We start from the raw sequence: 15,695 nt of genomic DNA, 5'->3' as shown, positions 1-15,695 counted from the left end.
GCACTAACCCATGTCTCATGTTTCTCATCTTTTTTGTCTCCTTCACCTTGATGTTTGTAACCACAGAAAAGCCAGAGCTGGTACAACGTAAGTCCCTACCTCTTCTCCTACCTCTTCTGGATGAGCTGTTTGTTACTGTGTGTGTGATATGTTGCATGTTTCGTTGACACAGTGGGTTGGAGCAAGGCGCTTGCATTTGTGAGTTTGATTCCCACATGGTGTGTGTGTGTGTGTGTGTGCGTGCGAAGTTGCTTGGGATAAAAGCATCTGTTAAAATGACCATTATGACCATATATCCAGTATTTCAAAGTGATATGGGTAAGACAGGTCTTCATGTTGTCTGACTGTTGTACTTTGTCAGTTGATTGATGGCTGAGTGTTGGGTATCATGCTATACCTCATCTTTCTTCGAATGCTGCTATTGGCTGAGCATGAGAACAGTTATCATTTTTAACAAAGGATGAAAGAGTTTGAATTCTGTTGACTTGCAACCCAACAACACCCAAAACCAACATGAAGCAAAAGGTGTGACACATTTTCCCATTTTAAACACATATTTCTGAGGCAGGCAATCTCATGTTGAATGATTTGATGTGAATGAATGATGTGCTGTATGGGCACCTCAACTAGGCTACTTTGCTTCTTCTCCATATATCATTTTAAAATAGAAGACATGGGGAAACCAATAGCGAGAACAGGTGCTATGCAGATTTGAAAAGTCCTGCCTTTGAAGTACTTCCCCCTACAAATGATCTATCAACACATACCTGGTAATGATGACATTCGTTAATCATATGAAATGATGAATTCACTTTTAATCCTAAGAAATAAATGAAAATCAAGGCTCATTTAAATGCCATTAAAGTAAACATGAACATCTCCTCAATTGCGATTCACCTGGTGAATAGGGAATACACATTTAACAATGGAGTTGCCTTGTGGTATATTTTTCCCATGGGAAATGGAGAGAGATTGGAGACAAATGACATTCAGTATGAGACGACATTGTTCTGTCATGTTTACTGTGTGTGTATGTATGTGTTTGCATGCTTTTAAGCCTGTGTGTGTGTGTGTGTGTGTGTGAGTGTGTGTGTGTGTGTGTGTGTGTGTGTGTGTGTGTGTGTGTGTGTGTGTGTGTGTGTGTGTGTGTGTGTGTGTGTGTGTGTGTGTGTGTGTGTGTGTGTGTGTGTGTGTGTGTGTGTGTGTGTGTGTGTGTGTGTGTGTGTGTGCTGAATACGTTTGTGTACGCATCTGACTGCAACCATGGCCTGTGTGCACTTGGACTGCAGATAAGCAGTGAAGCTGACAAAAGGTCCATTGTGGAGCGATCAGTCGATCGCCCCACCACCCTCTGATGAATCAAGCTGACTTTTGTTCTGTGTATCAGGGCTGCGTCCCAAATGACACCCTATTCCCTACACAGTGCAATACTTTTGACCAGTGTCCCTTGTCCCCTGGTCAAAAGTAGTGCACTATAGGGAATGGGGTGCAATTTGGGACGCCATCACTGAATGAGCCTGATCAATGCAGATCCAACCCCATGACTAGCATTACCAGCCTCAGTCATTCCCACGCCTGCCTTTTCTGTTTTTAGTTACCAAGTCTGCAGTATATTATATGAACATTACTGTGTATTTGAATTTTCATGTACTGTATTGGCTGTGCTGACTACCAGGATTTGTCCAGTAACAAATGCTTGTTTCTGTTGTCCGTTGCATTACAGTGTTCCGGATTTAGTTAATGGTGGTGAAGATGTAGTGTGATGCACTTCCTGTTTCTGAATATCAACAGGAAGTGTGAATTAGGGAAATGGGAATTAGGAACACTGTTTTTTCAGTGTCAGAGGAGAGTTGAGTTGTTAGTCCATTGAACAAACATGGTAGCCTACAACTGTACCTTACATTCTGTGCTGTCTGTCACCTTTGGGCCTTTGGTGGTGTAGTAAGACTGGGTTTGCACTCCAGCAACGTTCTCCTCAGCAAAACATCACTGACGCTTGAGTAAAGTAACAAATTCTGGCATACACCGAAATCTCAGTGCAGGGGCCCTTCATGTGGTGTGCAGTGAAGTCACAAAGCAGAATTTTACTAAGCCTCTTTGGAGTGTGCCTACAGTGAGTGTAGAGTGTAAATCCAACCTAACTGGACTCCAGTGATTTACGGCGGCCTGACTTGCATCCAGGTCAGTGTGTTCAGATCATGTCTGATTGGTTATAGATGAGGTGTGTCTGAACCTAACGGTCTGTAGTGGCTGTAAAACAAACCGATTCTTTGGCCATAAACCACAGTATGACTGAGCAGCTGAGAAGCCGTTTTAGGTATTGTTATTTGTTTATTTACAAGGATCCCCATTAGCTGTTCCAGAAGCAATGTCCCTGGGTCCAAAACGTCTTGTATTTACTGTTTACAGTCTGTGTGGTTCAAGTTTTAATAGTCTTATGTACGGGATACACGTGGTATACACCATCTAACAAAATATTTACTTGCAGGCTCCTTCTTGACAATACAACAACAATAATCAAATATAAGAATATGAACTTAAGTAAATGGCTCAGTAGAATAGAATAAACATTTTAGCATAAGTATAATACAGGAAGGCACAACATTATAGGCTACATTATGAGGATAGGCTACATTATGAGGATAGGATACATTATGAGGATAGGATACATTATGAGGATAGGCTACATTATGAGGATAGGATACATTATGAGGATAGGATACATTATGAGGATAGGATACATTATGAGAATAGGATACATTATGAGGATAGGATACATTATGAGGATAGGATACATTATGAGAATAGGATACATTATGAGGATAGGATACATTATGAGGATAGGATACATTTTGAGGATAGGATACATTATGAGGATAGGCTACATTATGAGGATAGGATACATTATGAGGATAGGCTACATTATGAGGATAGGCTACATTATGAGGATAGGATACATTATGAGGATAGGATACATTATGAGGATAGGATACATTATGAGGATAGGCTACATTTTGAGGATAGGCTACATTTTGAGGATGGGCTACATTTTGAGGATAGGATACATTAAATCAAATCAAATCAAATGCGAGTGTAGCGAAATGCTTGTGCTTCTAGTTCCGACAGTACAGTAATATCTAACAAGTAATCTAACAATTCCTCAACAACTACCTAATACATACAAATCTAAAGGGGTGAATATGTACATATAAATATATGGATGAGCGATGGCCGAGCGGCATAGGCAGGGTGCAATAGATGGTATAAAATACAGTATATACATATGATATGAGTAATGTAAGATATGTAAATATTATTAAAGTGGCATTATTTAAAGTGGCATTGTTTAAAGTGACTAGTGATCCATTTATTAAAGTGGCAGTGATTGGGTCTCAATGTAGGCAGCAGCCTCTCTGAGTTAGTGATTACTGTTTAGCAGTCTGATGGCCTTGAGATAGAAGCTGTTTTTCAGTCTCTCGGTCCCAGCTTTGATGTACCTGTACTGACCTTGCCTTCTGGATGATAGCGGGGTGAACAGGCAGTGGCTCAGGTGGTTGTTGACCTTGATGATCTTTTTGGTCTTCCTGTGACATCAGGTGCGGTAGGTGTCATGGAGGGCAGGTAGTTTGCCCCCCATTGATGTGTTGTGCAGACCGCACCACCCTCTGGAGAGCCTTGCGGTTGAGGGTGGTGCAGTTGCCGTACCAGGTTGTGATACAGCTCGACAAGATGCTCTCGATTGTGCATCTGTAAAAGTTTGTCAGGATTTTAGGTGACAGGCTACATTTCTTCAACCTCCTGAGGTTGAAGAGGCGCTGTTGTGCCTTCTTCACCACACTGTCTGTGTGGGTGGACCATTTTAGTTTGTCTGGGATGTGTACGCCGAGGAGAATAGGCTTTATGAGGATAGCCTACATTATGAGGATAGCCTACATTATGAGGATAGGATACATTATGAGGATAGCCTACATTATGAGGATAGGATACATTATGAGGATAGGATACATTATGAGGATAGGATACATTTTGAGGATAGCCTACATTATGAGGATAGGCTACATTATGAGGATAGGATACATTATGTGGATAGGATACATTATGAGGATAGCCTACATTATGAGGATAGGATACATTATGAGGATAGGCTACATTTTGAGGATAGGCTACATTATGAGGATAGGATACATTATGAGGATAGGCTACATTTTGAGGATAGGATACATTATGAGGATAGCCTACATTATGAGGATAGCCTACATTATGAGGATAGGCTACATTTTGAGGATAGGATACATTACAAGGATAGGATACATTACAAGGATAGGCTACATTATGAGGATAGGATACATTATGAGGATAGGATACATTATGAGGATAGGCTACATTATGAGGATAGGATACATTATGAGGATAGGCTACATTATGAGGATAGGCTACATTATGAGGATAGGCTACATTATGAGGATAGGCTACATTTTGAGGATAGGCTACATTTTGAGGATAGGATACATTACAAGGATAGGATACATTATGAGGATAGGCTACATTATGAGGATAGGATACATTATGAGGATAGGCTACATTTTGAGGATAGGCTACATTATGAGGATAGGATACATTATGTGGATAGGATACATTACGAGGATAGGATACATTATGAGGATAGGCTACATTATGAGGATAGGATACATTATGAGGATAGGATACATTATGAGGATAGGCTACATTATGAGGATAGGATACATTATGTGGATAGGATACATTACGAGGATAGGATACATTATGAGGATAGGCTACATTATGAGGATAGGATACATTATGAGGATAGGATACATTATGAGGATAGGCTACATTTTGAGGATAGGCTACATTTTGAGGATAGGCTACATTTTGAGGATAGGCTACATTTTGAGGATAGGATACATTACAAGGATAGGATACATTACAAGGATAGGCTACATTATGAGGATAGGCTACATTATGAGGATAGGCTACATTTTGAGGATAGGCTACATTTTGAGGATAGGATACATTACAAGGATAGGATACATTATGAGGATAGGATACATTACAAGGATAGGCTACATTATGAGGATAGGATACATTATGAGGATAGGCTACATTATGAGGATAGGATACATTATGAGGATAGGATACATTATGAGGATAGGCTACATTATGAGGATAGGCTACATTTTGAGGATAGGCTACGTTTTGAGGATAGGATACATTATAAGGATAGGATACATTATGAGGATAGGCTACATTATGAGGATAGGCTACATTATGAGGATAGGATACATTATGAGGATAGGATACATTATGAGGATAGGCTACATTATGAGGATAGGCTACATTTTGAGGATAGGCTACGTTTTGAGGATAGGATACATTACAAGGATAGGATACATTACAAGGATAGGCTACATTACGAGGATATGATACATTATGAGGATAGGATACATTATGAGGATAGGATACATTATGAGGATAGGATACATTATGAGGATAGGCTACATTATGAGGATAGGATACATTATGAGGATAGGATACATTATGAGGATAGGATACATTATGAGGATAGGATACATTATGAGGATAGGATACATTATGAGGATAGGCTACATTATGAGGATAGGATACATTATGAGGATAGGATACATTATTAGGATAGGATACATTATGAGGATAGGATACATTATGAGGATAGGATACATTATGAGGATAGGATACATTATTAGGATAGGATACATTATTAGGATAGGATACATTATGAGGATAGGATACATTATGAGGATAGGATACATTATTAGGATAGGATACATTATTAGGATAGGATACATTATTAGGATAGGATACATTATGACCACAGGGTCTAAGAAACACAAACCTCTCCACACAGCCAGAGAAATGAACGGAAAAAGAAACTGTAAAAGAAAAAGGGGATGAAGTTAGAACTGTGCAGTTTCACTGCATGATAGCCCAAACGACAGCACCTCTTCCCCATCAGGAGGCTGAAAAGATTTGGCATGGGCCCTCAGATCCTCAAAAAGTTCTACAGCTGCACAATTGAGGGCATCTTGACGGGTTGCATCACCGCTTGGTACGGAAACTGCAAGGCACCTGACCGCAAGGCGCTACAGAGGGTGGTAAGTACGGGCCAAGCTCCCTGCCATCCAGGACCTTTATACCAGGCGGTGTCAGAGACTCCAGCCAGCCAAGCCATAGACTCTATGCTACCGCACGGCACGCGTTTACCAGTGCACCAAGTCTGGAACCAAAAGGACAATTAACAGCTTCTACCCCCAAGCCATAAGACTGCTAAACAAATCTGCTAAATAGCTAATCAAATGGTTACCTGGACTACCTGCATTGACCTTTTTTTGTACTAACAACTTGCACTGACTCTATGCACACACATTGGACTATACCCACACACTCACACATACTTACTGACACCCCAACACACACACGCATACACACACTATACATACGCCCACACACACATAACACGCGCACACATGCATACTGAAGCCACACTCACACTTTCATATTCACCACATACGATGCTGCTACTATCTATTATCTATCCTATTGCCTAGTCACTTTACACCTACCTATATTTATTCTAAATAAAAATATAAACGCAACATGTAAAGTGTTGGACCTAATGAATTTATTTCTATTGTAAAAACCTTGCTGTGTGTCTCTCCGACATTTGTAACATTGTTTCAATGTTCAAATTCCATCTCCAGCTGTCCCATAGTAATGAATGTGTTGGGAGTTGGGACGAGACAGACAGGCAAACAGCATTTCTCAGCCAGTCAAAATCATGAATCAGCTGGCATCATTTTTATGGATATATAAAAAGAAATGTCAATTGAAGAAAGGTAAAACGAAATGAAGTGCAGCTAGTTTGCAGTCTTTCCAGATTCATTTTGAAGTGATTGTGTTAGCTGTGTTGTTGGCTAGCTCCTCTGAACAACAGTGTCCTGACGAGAGAGCACATTTTCTATGCCAGGCGAAATCGTGCCTCATTAGCTCATTGTTATGGATGTATCCAAATAAATGTCACTAGAAAACAGCTTAAACAAGTGCAAATGCAGCTACTGTTGTTATTCTGGCTGCACTGTTTGATGTGACTGTAAATTAGCTATAGTTGGCTAGCTAGCAAGCAAGGGATAAAAATGTTGCCAGCCAATATGACAATGGAACATTTAGAACGAACAACTAGGTCGCGTCCATAGATACAGAACAAAAAGACTGAATGACTGGGTCGCGTCTCTAGCAACCAAACCGATAGAACGAACGACCAGCCGGCTTGGGTAGCAACCCTAGATTTGTGACAGGACTATATCTTGTGTAAGGATGAAATAGTATGAATACATTCGTCAAAATAAATGTTTTTATGAAAATATGTCCATCATTATTTGCATATGTTGGCTACCCGTTCTATAAAAGTGATTGGGGATATATTGGCACTATATATTGCCAATATCCTCAAAACACCGACTTCGAGGGCATTATCATTTAAATACACAAAACACAGTCAACTATAATAAGCACATTCTTCATTCTAAAAACCTAGCACCACTGCCTGGACTGCCCTAGGGACACATCTATTCGAAATGTATCCTGAAGATCATTCCAAACATGTGAAGCAAGAAAACTAAAGGCTGACTTAGCAAAGGAGTCTCAAGAGTTAGCTAACCCTGTGAACGGGTTTGATAACTAACCATTTTTAAATATTAAAAGGGAAGTTAGGTAAGTTGGCTAACTTGTCACTTTGAATCTTAACAGTGAAGTTAAGTGGGAAGCTTGTAGAACAGGCCTTTGTAAACGGAATGATGTGATCTGTGTGACTTCAAAGAGGTTAACAAAAAAAAGGATCGTTATGTAAGCATTTCACTGTTAGTCTACACCTGTTGTATAGGAAGCATATGACAAATAAAATGGGATTTGATTTGAAACACACCCAGTCAATAGACAAGCTATAGTTGAATATGGCTTCCTGTCTATCATAGGGTTGTTCACACAGCTTATAACAGCATATTGTTCCAGGTGCATAGTGGAAAAAACATATTGTTTCTATTCTCTGCAATGTGTTCAATGGATTTTGACTTCAACCATTCTATCATTGGCAGTCTTAACAGGAAAAAAAGGGGAGAGGAGATGCACCCAGAGTCACCCCTAATGCACCCAGTGACAATGATATATGTAGGCTATTATCCTACGCACTGAGTCATGTTCAGTAGAAAGAAAACATTTTAAAACAGAGTGAAATGTGGAGGTACTTCTTACACTTGTCTATTAAGACACACTCCTTTTCATTTTCTATTTCAAAACGTTTTGCTACAGCGTGTCCCTGGTTCCTTTGGGTAATGTCACAGAGAGACTGCAAGGTCTCAGCCAGATGTTTGTGTGGGGGGAGACGAGGGGGAGGGGAGAGAGGGTGAAGGTGGAGAGTCAGGTTGGGGGGAGGGCAGTGTAGCTGTATGAATCACTTTTCTGGTATGAGTGTAGGCGCCTCCGACGGCCCTAACTCCAAATCCCCGTCCATCAGAGGGTCTTTGGAGTTCATTCACCCCATGTCCTGAGAGATAGGGAGTGGGAGGGAGAGAAAAAGATTTAGAGAAAGAGAGCGATCTGGCAGGGGAGTTGTCCTTGGCAATACTACAATGTTTACACTATAGATAAAACACACACACAGACACACACACACAAATACATACAATGGGTACTTCTGTGTGTTGCGCTCTCTCTCTCTGCACACATAACCTCTGAATTCATGGTTGCCTCCCTCACTTTTCCTGGAAAATAAATTCACACTGTGTATCATAAGAGGAAAAGCATTTGTGGTTCAAGTCGGGAACTCAGGACGGACACTCACACACACACACACACACACACACACACACACACACACACACACACACACACACACACACACACACACACACGTATGTGGATACAGTGTATCCTCTGGGTCTTCGCATAGAGACCCATAGGGGTCAACTCAGTTCATTGAGGAGGCAAAGAAAGGGCTTTTTCAAGGAAGTCAATTGGTTCTCTAAACTTCCTGAAGTGTTGTTGTGATGTGTTGGGCCACCATGGGGTGGGGTAGAAACAGGCTTTCTGACAGGCTGAGAAGGAGGGAGAGAGAAGGAGAGAGGGAGGGACTGGACAAGGAGGAGGAGAGGGAGAAGGGTTTTTGGACGGGGTTCATACCCATAAAACCATACAGGCACCCACGGCAGGCACACTGCTCAAAACGCGCACACACTCACATTGCAGAAACACACAGACACACTCAAACTCACTCCTGCTGCACTCAAGTACCCCTCTACACCCACCCCACCCACTGGGCTAGGTCCCTCCCATTTCCCCTCCTCTCTCTCCCTCCCTCTCTCTCTCTCTCTCTCTCTCTCTTTCTCTTTTCTCTCTCTCCCTTAACACAAAAACACACTCACACGCTCGCGCCTCCTACACAGCTTTTTTGTTATAAAGCAGAGAGAGAGAGAGAGAGAGAGAGAAAGAGAGAAAGCGCGCAATTTCGGCAGTAGGACTAGAGTCCTGCTATGAGCTCTGTTGTGGTTTGCCTGGTCAGTAGTGTGCAGTGGTCCGTGTGGTCAGTCACAGGGTTTACACTCTGTCCTGGGATGCACTGTTGACCACTTTTATTGATGAGTAGCTGGCCCTTCACTGGACAAGCTAAAGCACCCCAGACTGGCCAAGAGGATTTTTCTGTTTTCTGCTCTCTCACTGAGGACAAAGACTTTGTGTGTGTGTGTCCGTTTTCACACATTGGAATACGACTGAGAGTGAGAGAAGGAGAGAGAGCGAGAGGCTACTGCTCTTTTTGTTTTGGGATTATATTTTGATTTTCTCAATTGGATTTTTAGATGTTGAGACTGCTTGAGCTGGGCTTGTATGGTTTCTCGGTGTCAGTGTGGAAAGATCTACTTTTTTTCCCCTCCATGTGGATTGTGTGTGTTTTGATATGTTGGGATAAATATTGCTTTTGGGAAATCATTTGAGGAGACCATGCCTTTCTACAGCACCTTTGGAGGTATCACTCTCTGAAATGACTTTGGGGACTGCAGTGTCTTAGCTCCCTAGGTATCTCTATCCTGGATGTATAAGATGGCTCTACACTCCATGTGAAGAGGACTGTTTTAAACCAACATCTTAAAAGCATCGCGGGTCCATCCATTGATTCCAGACTACAAAGCATTGTTTCATTTTCCTCTGAAATCTTTAACTGGAGGATTGTCCTGTGTCTATCCCAGGTCTTAACCTCGTCTTAACCCGGGTTAAACTTGGTCCTGACTTGGTCTTAGACCGTCCTTAACCCGGACCAACCGGCGCACCTGGCTCAACAGGCCTCTCAAGACTTACGAGGGGGGATCAACTTTCCCCAAAAACAGGAACAGAGAGAGAGGGTGGAGGGTGGGGGACATTCCCATTCCAGAAAAAGGGGTCTCCTGCTTTCCTGAGTGTAAATACGTTTCTCAGTTTACATTGTGGACACATGCCTAACTGTACTTTATGGATTTCTCAGAGTAATTATTGACACTGGCTGTCATCTGGAGTTCTCGCTATCTCCCAGCCTGGAATTTTAGCTGGAGAAAGCAGTAGCCTTCCGCTTGCCACTGGTCACCAGGGTTTACATGAGTTACCTGTCAGTCATGAATGTGGGTGTGTGTGATAGCAGGTACACCTATAGTTTCTAGGTTCTACAGTTTCTAGAGCGTTAGGAGACGTTCACATTCCTTCATTCTTGAGTACGGAGTTGTGTGAAATATGTTGTTAGTGATTCCATCTTTTTAAGTTGTACCGAGCTCTAAAGCTCTGCTAGCTACCTGTGGTGGTCGACCTGTAGTCGTGACGGATACCATTCCGTATATCTCTGATTCCCAAGGCTCTTTGGGAGGGTTCAGAGACGTTTTGGATTAGTTCTGACCATACTAGAGGAGAGAGAAAGGGGAGAGAGAGAGAGAGAGAGAGAGGGAGGGGCTGATGACAAACAACCACTCCCCCGGAGGGTTGAGGTTACTGCAGGTCAACAGCAGCCTAGGCTCTGTGTGTGTGCGCGTGCCCATGTGTGTGTGTGTGCGTCTAAGGGAGCAATCAGAATCATGATCCAGGCCTAAAAAACACTTAGGCTCTCAGAGACAGCAAAGAATTCCACTCCGACGACAAAGGGGGAATACCAGACCAGCACCGACCGCTCTCCAGGCTTAGAGACACCGCTCACACCTCTGACCAGAGAAAAGAGAGAAAGAAAATAAGAGGGAGGGGAGGGGTGAGAGCCAGAAGAACATAGAGGCCCAGGCCATGGATATTTCAGTCAGCATGGACACAGAGACAGAGAATGGGACAGACTGGGAGTGTCTGTCTGACTGGGAGGCTATCCCTCAACCGCACGACGATGAGACCCGGGCCGAGGCCCAGGCCCAGTGGGAGACCTGGGACTGGGAGTCAGAGAGGGTCCCAGCCGTAAGTCACCCTCCATTGAGCTGGGGTGGAGACGGGTGTGGGGGCGGAAGGGTGTTGGGGGTGGGGGTTAAAGTTTGAGAATTCTAAGTTGATAATCTAGTCGGTGCTACATCTGTGCCGTGCTGCAAAGAGACTTGTGGTCAACATGCGGCCGCGGTCATTGTTTTGGACGGCTTTGGGGTTGAAACAGGGTTGGCGATGAACATCAAGTGCAGTGAACCTCGAAGTTTCTCTAAACTCTTAACTCCCCAACTCATAAACTTCTTATCTCCCTGTTTAGAAAGTATCTACATTCCCAAACCAGTGCATTAGAATCCAGTGCACTACTTTTGACCAGGGCCCTTTTGAAACAGGACCTTAATTGCTCAGAGCGTTGCATAGCAATGAATCACTAGAGTTGTTTTGGTCTTTATATTTATTTGATTTTATTCATTGAACCTTTACTTTACTAGGCAAGTCAGTTAAGAACAAATTCTTATTTACAATGACGGCCTACCCCGGCCAAACCCTAACCCGGCGCCGCCCTATGGGTCTCCCAATCACGGCCGGATGTGATACAGCCTAAAACTGGACTGCGTTTAACTACGGCTCCGTGGTTCAGAGCCAGAGAGTGAAGATGTTTGACTTGTACTCTTTTCACATCACTGAGCCGAGCCAAGCTGAACTGTACTAGGGCCAAATGTATCAAGGGTCTTAGAGAATAAATGATTTTAGATCACAATGAATACAATTGCCTGGAGAGGGGGGACCTGTTCCTAGATCAGCACTCCTACTCTGTGATGCTTGTTAGATAGTACATACGGCCCCTTGCCTGGTTTGGCATAAACCATAGCTGCTGGAACTGTGCTGCAGAGGACACTGTACAAAACAAAAGAAGGGCCATATGGTATTATCGGCACAATAGTGTGAAAAGGGTACAGCTCTGTCAGGAAGCATTTGAGACAAGCCATGTGTGGAGAATGTGTCAACATACTCTTAACAGTGAAGTGTGGATGGGCTTTCAGTACTCCAGGTGGTCCGATGTTTTACAAAGTGAGGCTGGTCTTATCTAGAACCATCTGCCTCAGAAAATACCTCGGTGATGAGCTAAAGAAAGAGCTTGTTTGATAGCCCTGAATGTATTGTTTGATGTGCGATTTTCATCTCGATGATCAGCTACATATTTGAACATGTAGGCTATAATATCCAATCACTAATATATATATATACACACTACATGACCAAAAGTATGTTGACACCTGTTCGGTGAACATCTAATTATAAAATCGTGGACATTAATATGGAGTTGGGCCATATTGCTGCTTTAACAGCCTCCACTCTTCTGGGAAGACTTTCCACTAGACGTTGGAACATTGCTGCGGGGACTTGCTTCCATTCAGACACAAGAGCATTACTGAGGTTGGGCACTGATGTTGGGCGATTAGCCCTGGCTCGCAGTCGGTGTTCCAATTCATCCCAAAGTGGTTTAATGCGGTTGACCTCATGGTTCTGTGCAGGCTTTTCCACACCGATCTCGACGAACCATTTCTGTATGGGCCTCACAATGTGCACTGGGGCATTGTCATGCTGAAACAGCAAAGGGCAGGTAGCGTTCTCCTGGCATCCGCCATACCCAGATTCATCAGACTACCAGATGGTGAAGCGATATTCATCACTCCAGAGAACGCGTTTCCACTGCTCAAGAGTCCAATGGCGGCGCGCTTACACCACTCCAGCCGACGCTTGGCATTAAGCATGATGTTCTTGGGCTTGTGTGCAGCTGCTCGGCCATGGAAACCCATTTCATGAAGCTCCTGATGAATGGTTCTTGTGCTGACATTGCTTCCAGAGGCAGTTTGGAACTTGGTAGTGAGTATTGCAACCGAGGACAGATGATTTTTACGCGTTTCAGCAGTCGGCGGTCACGTTCTGTGAGCTTGTGTGGCCTACCACTTTGCGGCTAGATGTTTCCACTTCACATTATCAGCACTCACAGTTGACCGGAGCAGCTCTAGCAGAGCAGGAATTTGACTAACTGACTTGTTGGAAAGGTGGCATTCTATGACAGTGCCACATTAAAAGTCACTGAGCTCTGCAGTAAGGCAATTCTACTGCCAATGTTTGTGTATGGAGATTGCATGACTGTGTGCTCGATTTTATACACCTGTCTGCAACGGTTGAGGCTGAAATAGCCAAATCCACTCATTTGAAGGGGTGTCCACATACTTTTGTATATATACAGTACCAGTCAAAAGTTTGGGCATACCTACTCATTCCAGGGTTTTTCTTTATTTTTACTATTTTCTACATTGTAGAAACTATGAAATAACACATATGGAATCATGTAGTAACCAAAAAAGTGTTAAACAAATCAGAATATATTTGAGATTTGAGATTCTTCAAAGTAGCCACCCTTTGTCTTGATGACAGCTTTGCACACTCTTGGCGTTCTTTCAACCATTTTCATGAGGTTGTCACCTGGAATGTATTTCAATTAAAAGGTGTGCCATGTTAAAAGTTAATTTGTGAAATTTCTTTCCTCCTTAATGTGTTTGAGCCAATCAGTTGTGTAGTGTGACAAGGTAGGGGCGGTATACAGAAGTTAGCCCTATTTGGTAAAAGACCAAGTCCATATTATGGCAAGAACAGCTCAAATAAGCAAAGAGAAATGACAGTCCATCATTACTTTAAGACATGAAGGTCAGTCAATCCGTTAAATTTCCAAAACTTTTAAAGATTCTTCAAGTGCAGTCGCAAAAACCATCAACGCTATGATGAAACTGGCTCTCATGAGGACCGCCACAGGAAAGGAAGACCCAGAGTTACCTCTGCTGTAGAGGATGAGTTCATTAGAGTTAATTGCACCTCAGACATTGCAGCCCAAATAAATGCTTCACAGAGTTCAAGTAACAGACACATCTCAACATCAACTGTTCAGAGGAGTATGCGTGAATCAGGCCATGGTCGAATTACTCCAAAGAAACCACTACTAAAGGACACCAATAAGAAGAAGAGACTTGCTTGGGCCAAGAAACCTGAGCAATGGACATTAGACCGGTGGAAATCTGTCCACATTTGAGATTTTTGGTTCCAACCGCCGTGTCTTTGTGAGACGCAGAGTAGGTGAATGGATGATTTCGGCATGTGTAGTTCCCACTGTGAAGCATGGAGGAGAAGGTGTGATGGTGTGGGGGGTGCTTTGCTGGTGACATTGTCAGTGATTTATTTAGAATTCAAGGCACACTTAACCAGCATGGCTACCACAGCATTTTGCAGCAATACGCCATCCCATCTAGTTTACGCTTAGTGGGACTATCATTTGTTTTTCAACAGGACAATGACCCAACACACCCCCAGGCTGTGTAAGGGCTATTTGACCAAGAAGAAGAGTGATGGAGTGCTGCATCAGATGACCTGGCCTCCACAATCACCTGACCTCAACCAAATCTAGATGGTTTGGGATGAGTTGGACCACAGAGTGAAGGAAAAGCAGCCAACAAGTGCTCAGCATATGTGGGAACTCCTTCAAGACTGTTGGAAAAGCATTCCAGGTGAAGCTGGTTGAGACAATGCCAAGAATGTGCAAAGCTGTCGTCAAGGCAAAGGGTGGTTACTTTGAAGAATCTAAAATCTAAAATATATTTTGATTTGTTTAACACTATTTTGGTTACTACATGATTCCATATGTCTTATTTCATAGTTTTGATGTCTTCACTATTATTCTACAATGTAACATTTTTTTTAAATAAAGAAAAATCCTTGAATGAGTTGGTGTGTCCAAACTTTTTACTGGTAGTGTATATACTTGTGTCTCTATCCATAGATCCATATTCTTTCTCTTGTATCATCTGCTCTGAAAACGGTCTTATCACTCCTTACAAACTAATTACATTAGGCTCATAGGGTAGACCCATAGAGATGTACTAGAGAGCTCATCTCCTATATCCGTTGCTGTGACAGCATGCCCAGGGCCAATCTCCATTTTAAAGTGGTTGTACCCGCTATCCAACTGTGTGGCCAGCAAAGTAACACTAGCTTTAGTTCTAGGCCAATGGTGCTTACCTTACAGAGCACTGGGGTGGTTAGAGTGACCCAAGGTGATGTGTGTCCAGTCCACCACCATCACCACCACTCTGAGGGCTAGTTGGCTGCATTCCCTCCCTTTTCAGGCTAAAGAATGCAGTGTTTGTGTGTGGAGAGACAGGCAGACTGGGCAG

General features: G+C 42.8%; 1 protein-coding gene across 1 annotated transcript in view; it reads left to right on the top strand.

Moving 5' to 3' along the window:
* LOC115148585 (protein Aster-B) overlaps window positions 1-15,695 on the top strand; it is a 113,992-nt gene that overhangs the window by 80,108 nt on the left and 18,189 nt on the right. Inside the window, exon 5 of the mRNA XM_029690606.1 lies at window positions 67-87. Within this exon, the coding sequence (XP_029546466.1) occupies window positions 67-87 (21 nt within the window). The remainder of the gene's footprint in view (window positions 1-66; window positions 88-15,695) is intronic.

Source organism: Salmo trutta, chromosome 15 (assembly GCF_901001165.1).
Source record: "Salmo trutta chromosome 15, fSalTru1.1, whole genome shotgun sequence".
Classification (NCBI taxonomy): Eukaryota; Metazoa; Chordata; class Actinopteri; order Salmoniformes; family Salmonidae; genus Salmo; species Salmo trutta.
Note: the sequence above shows the minus strand (reverse complement) of the source record. Positions and strands in the feature narration are given on the sequence as shown.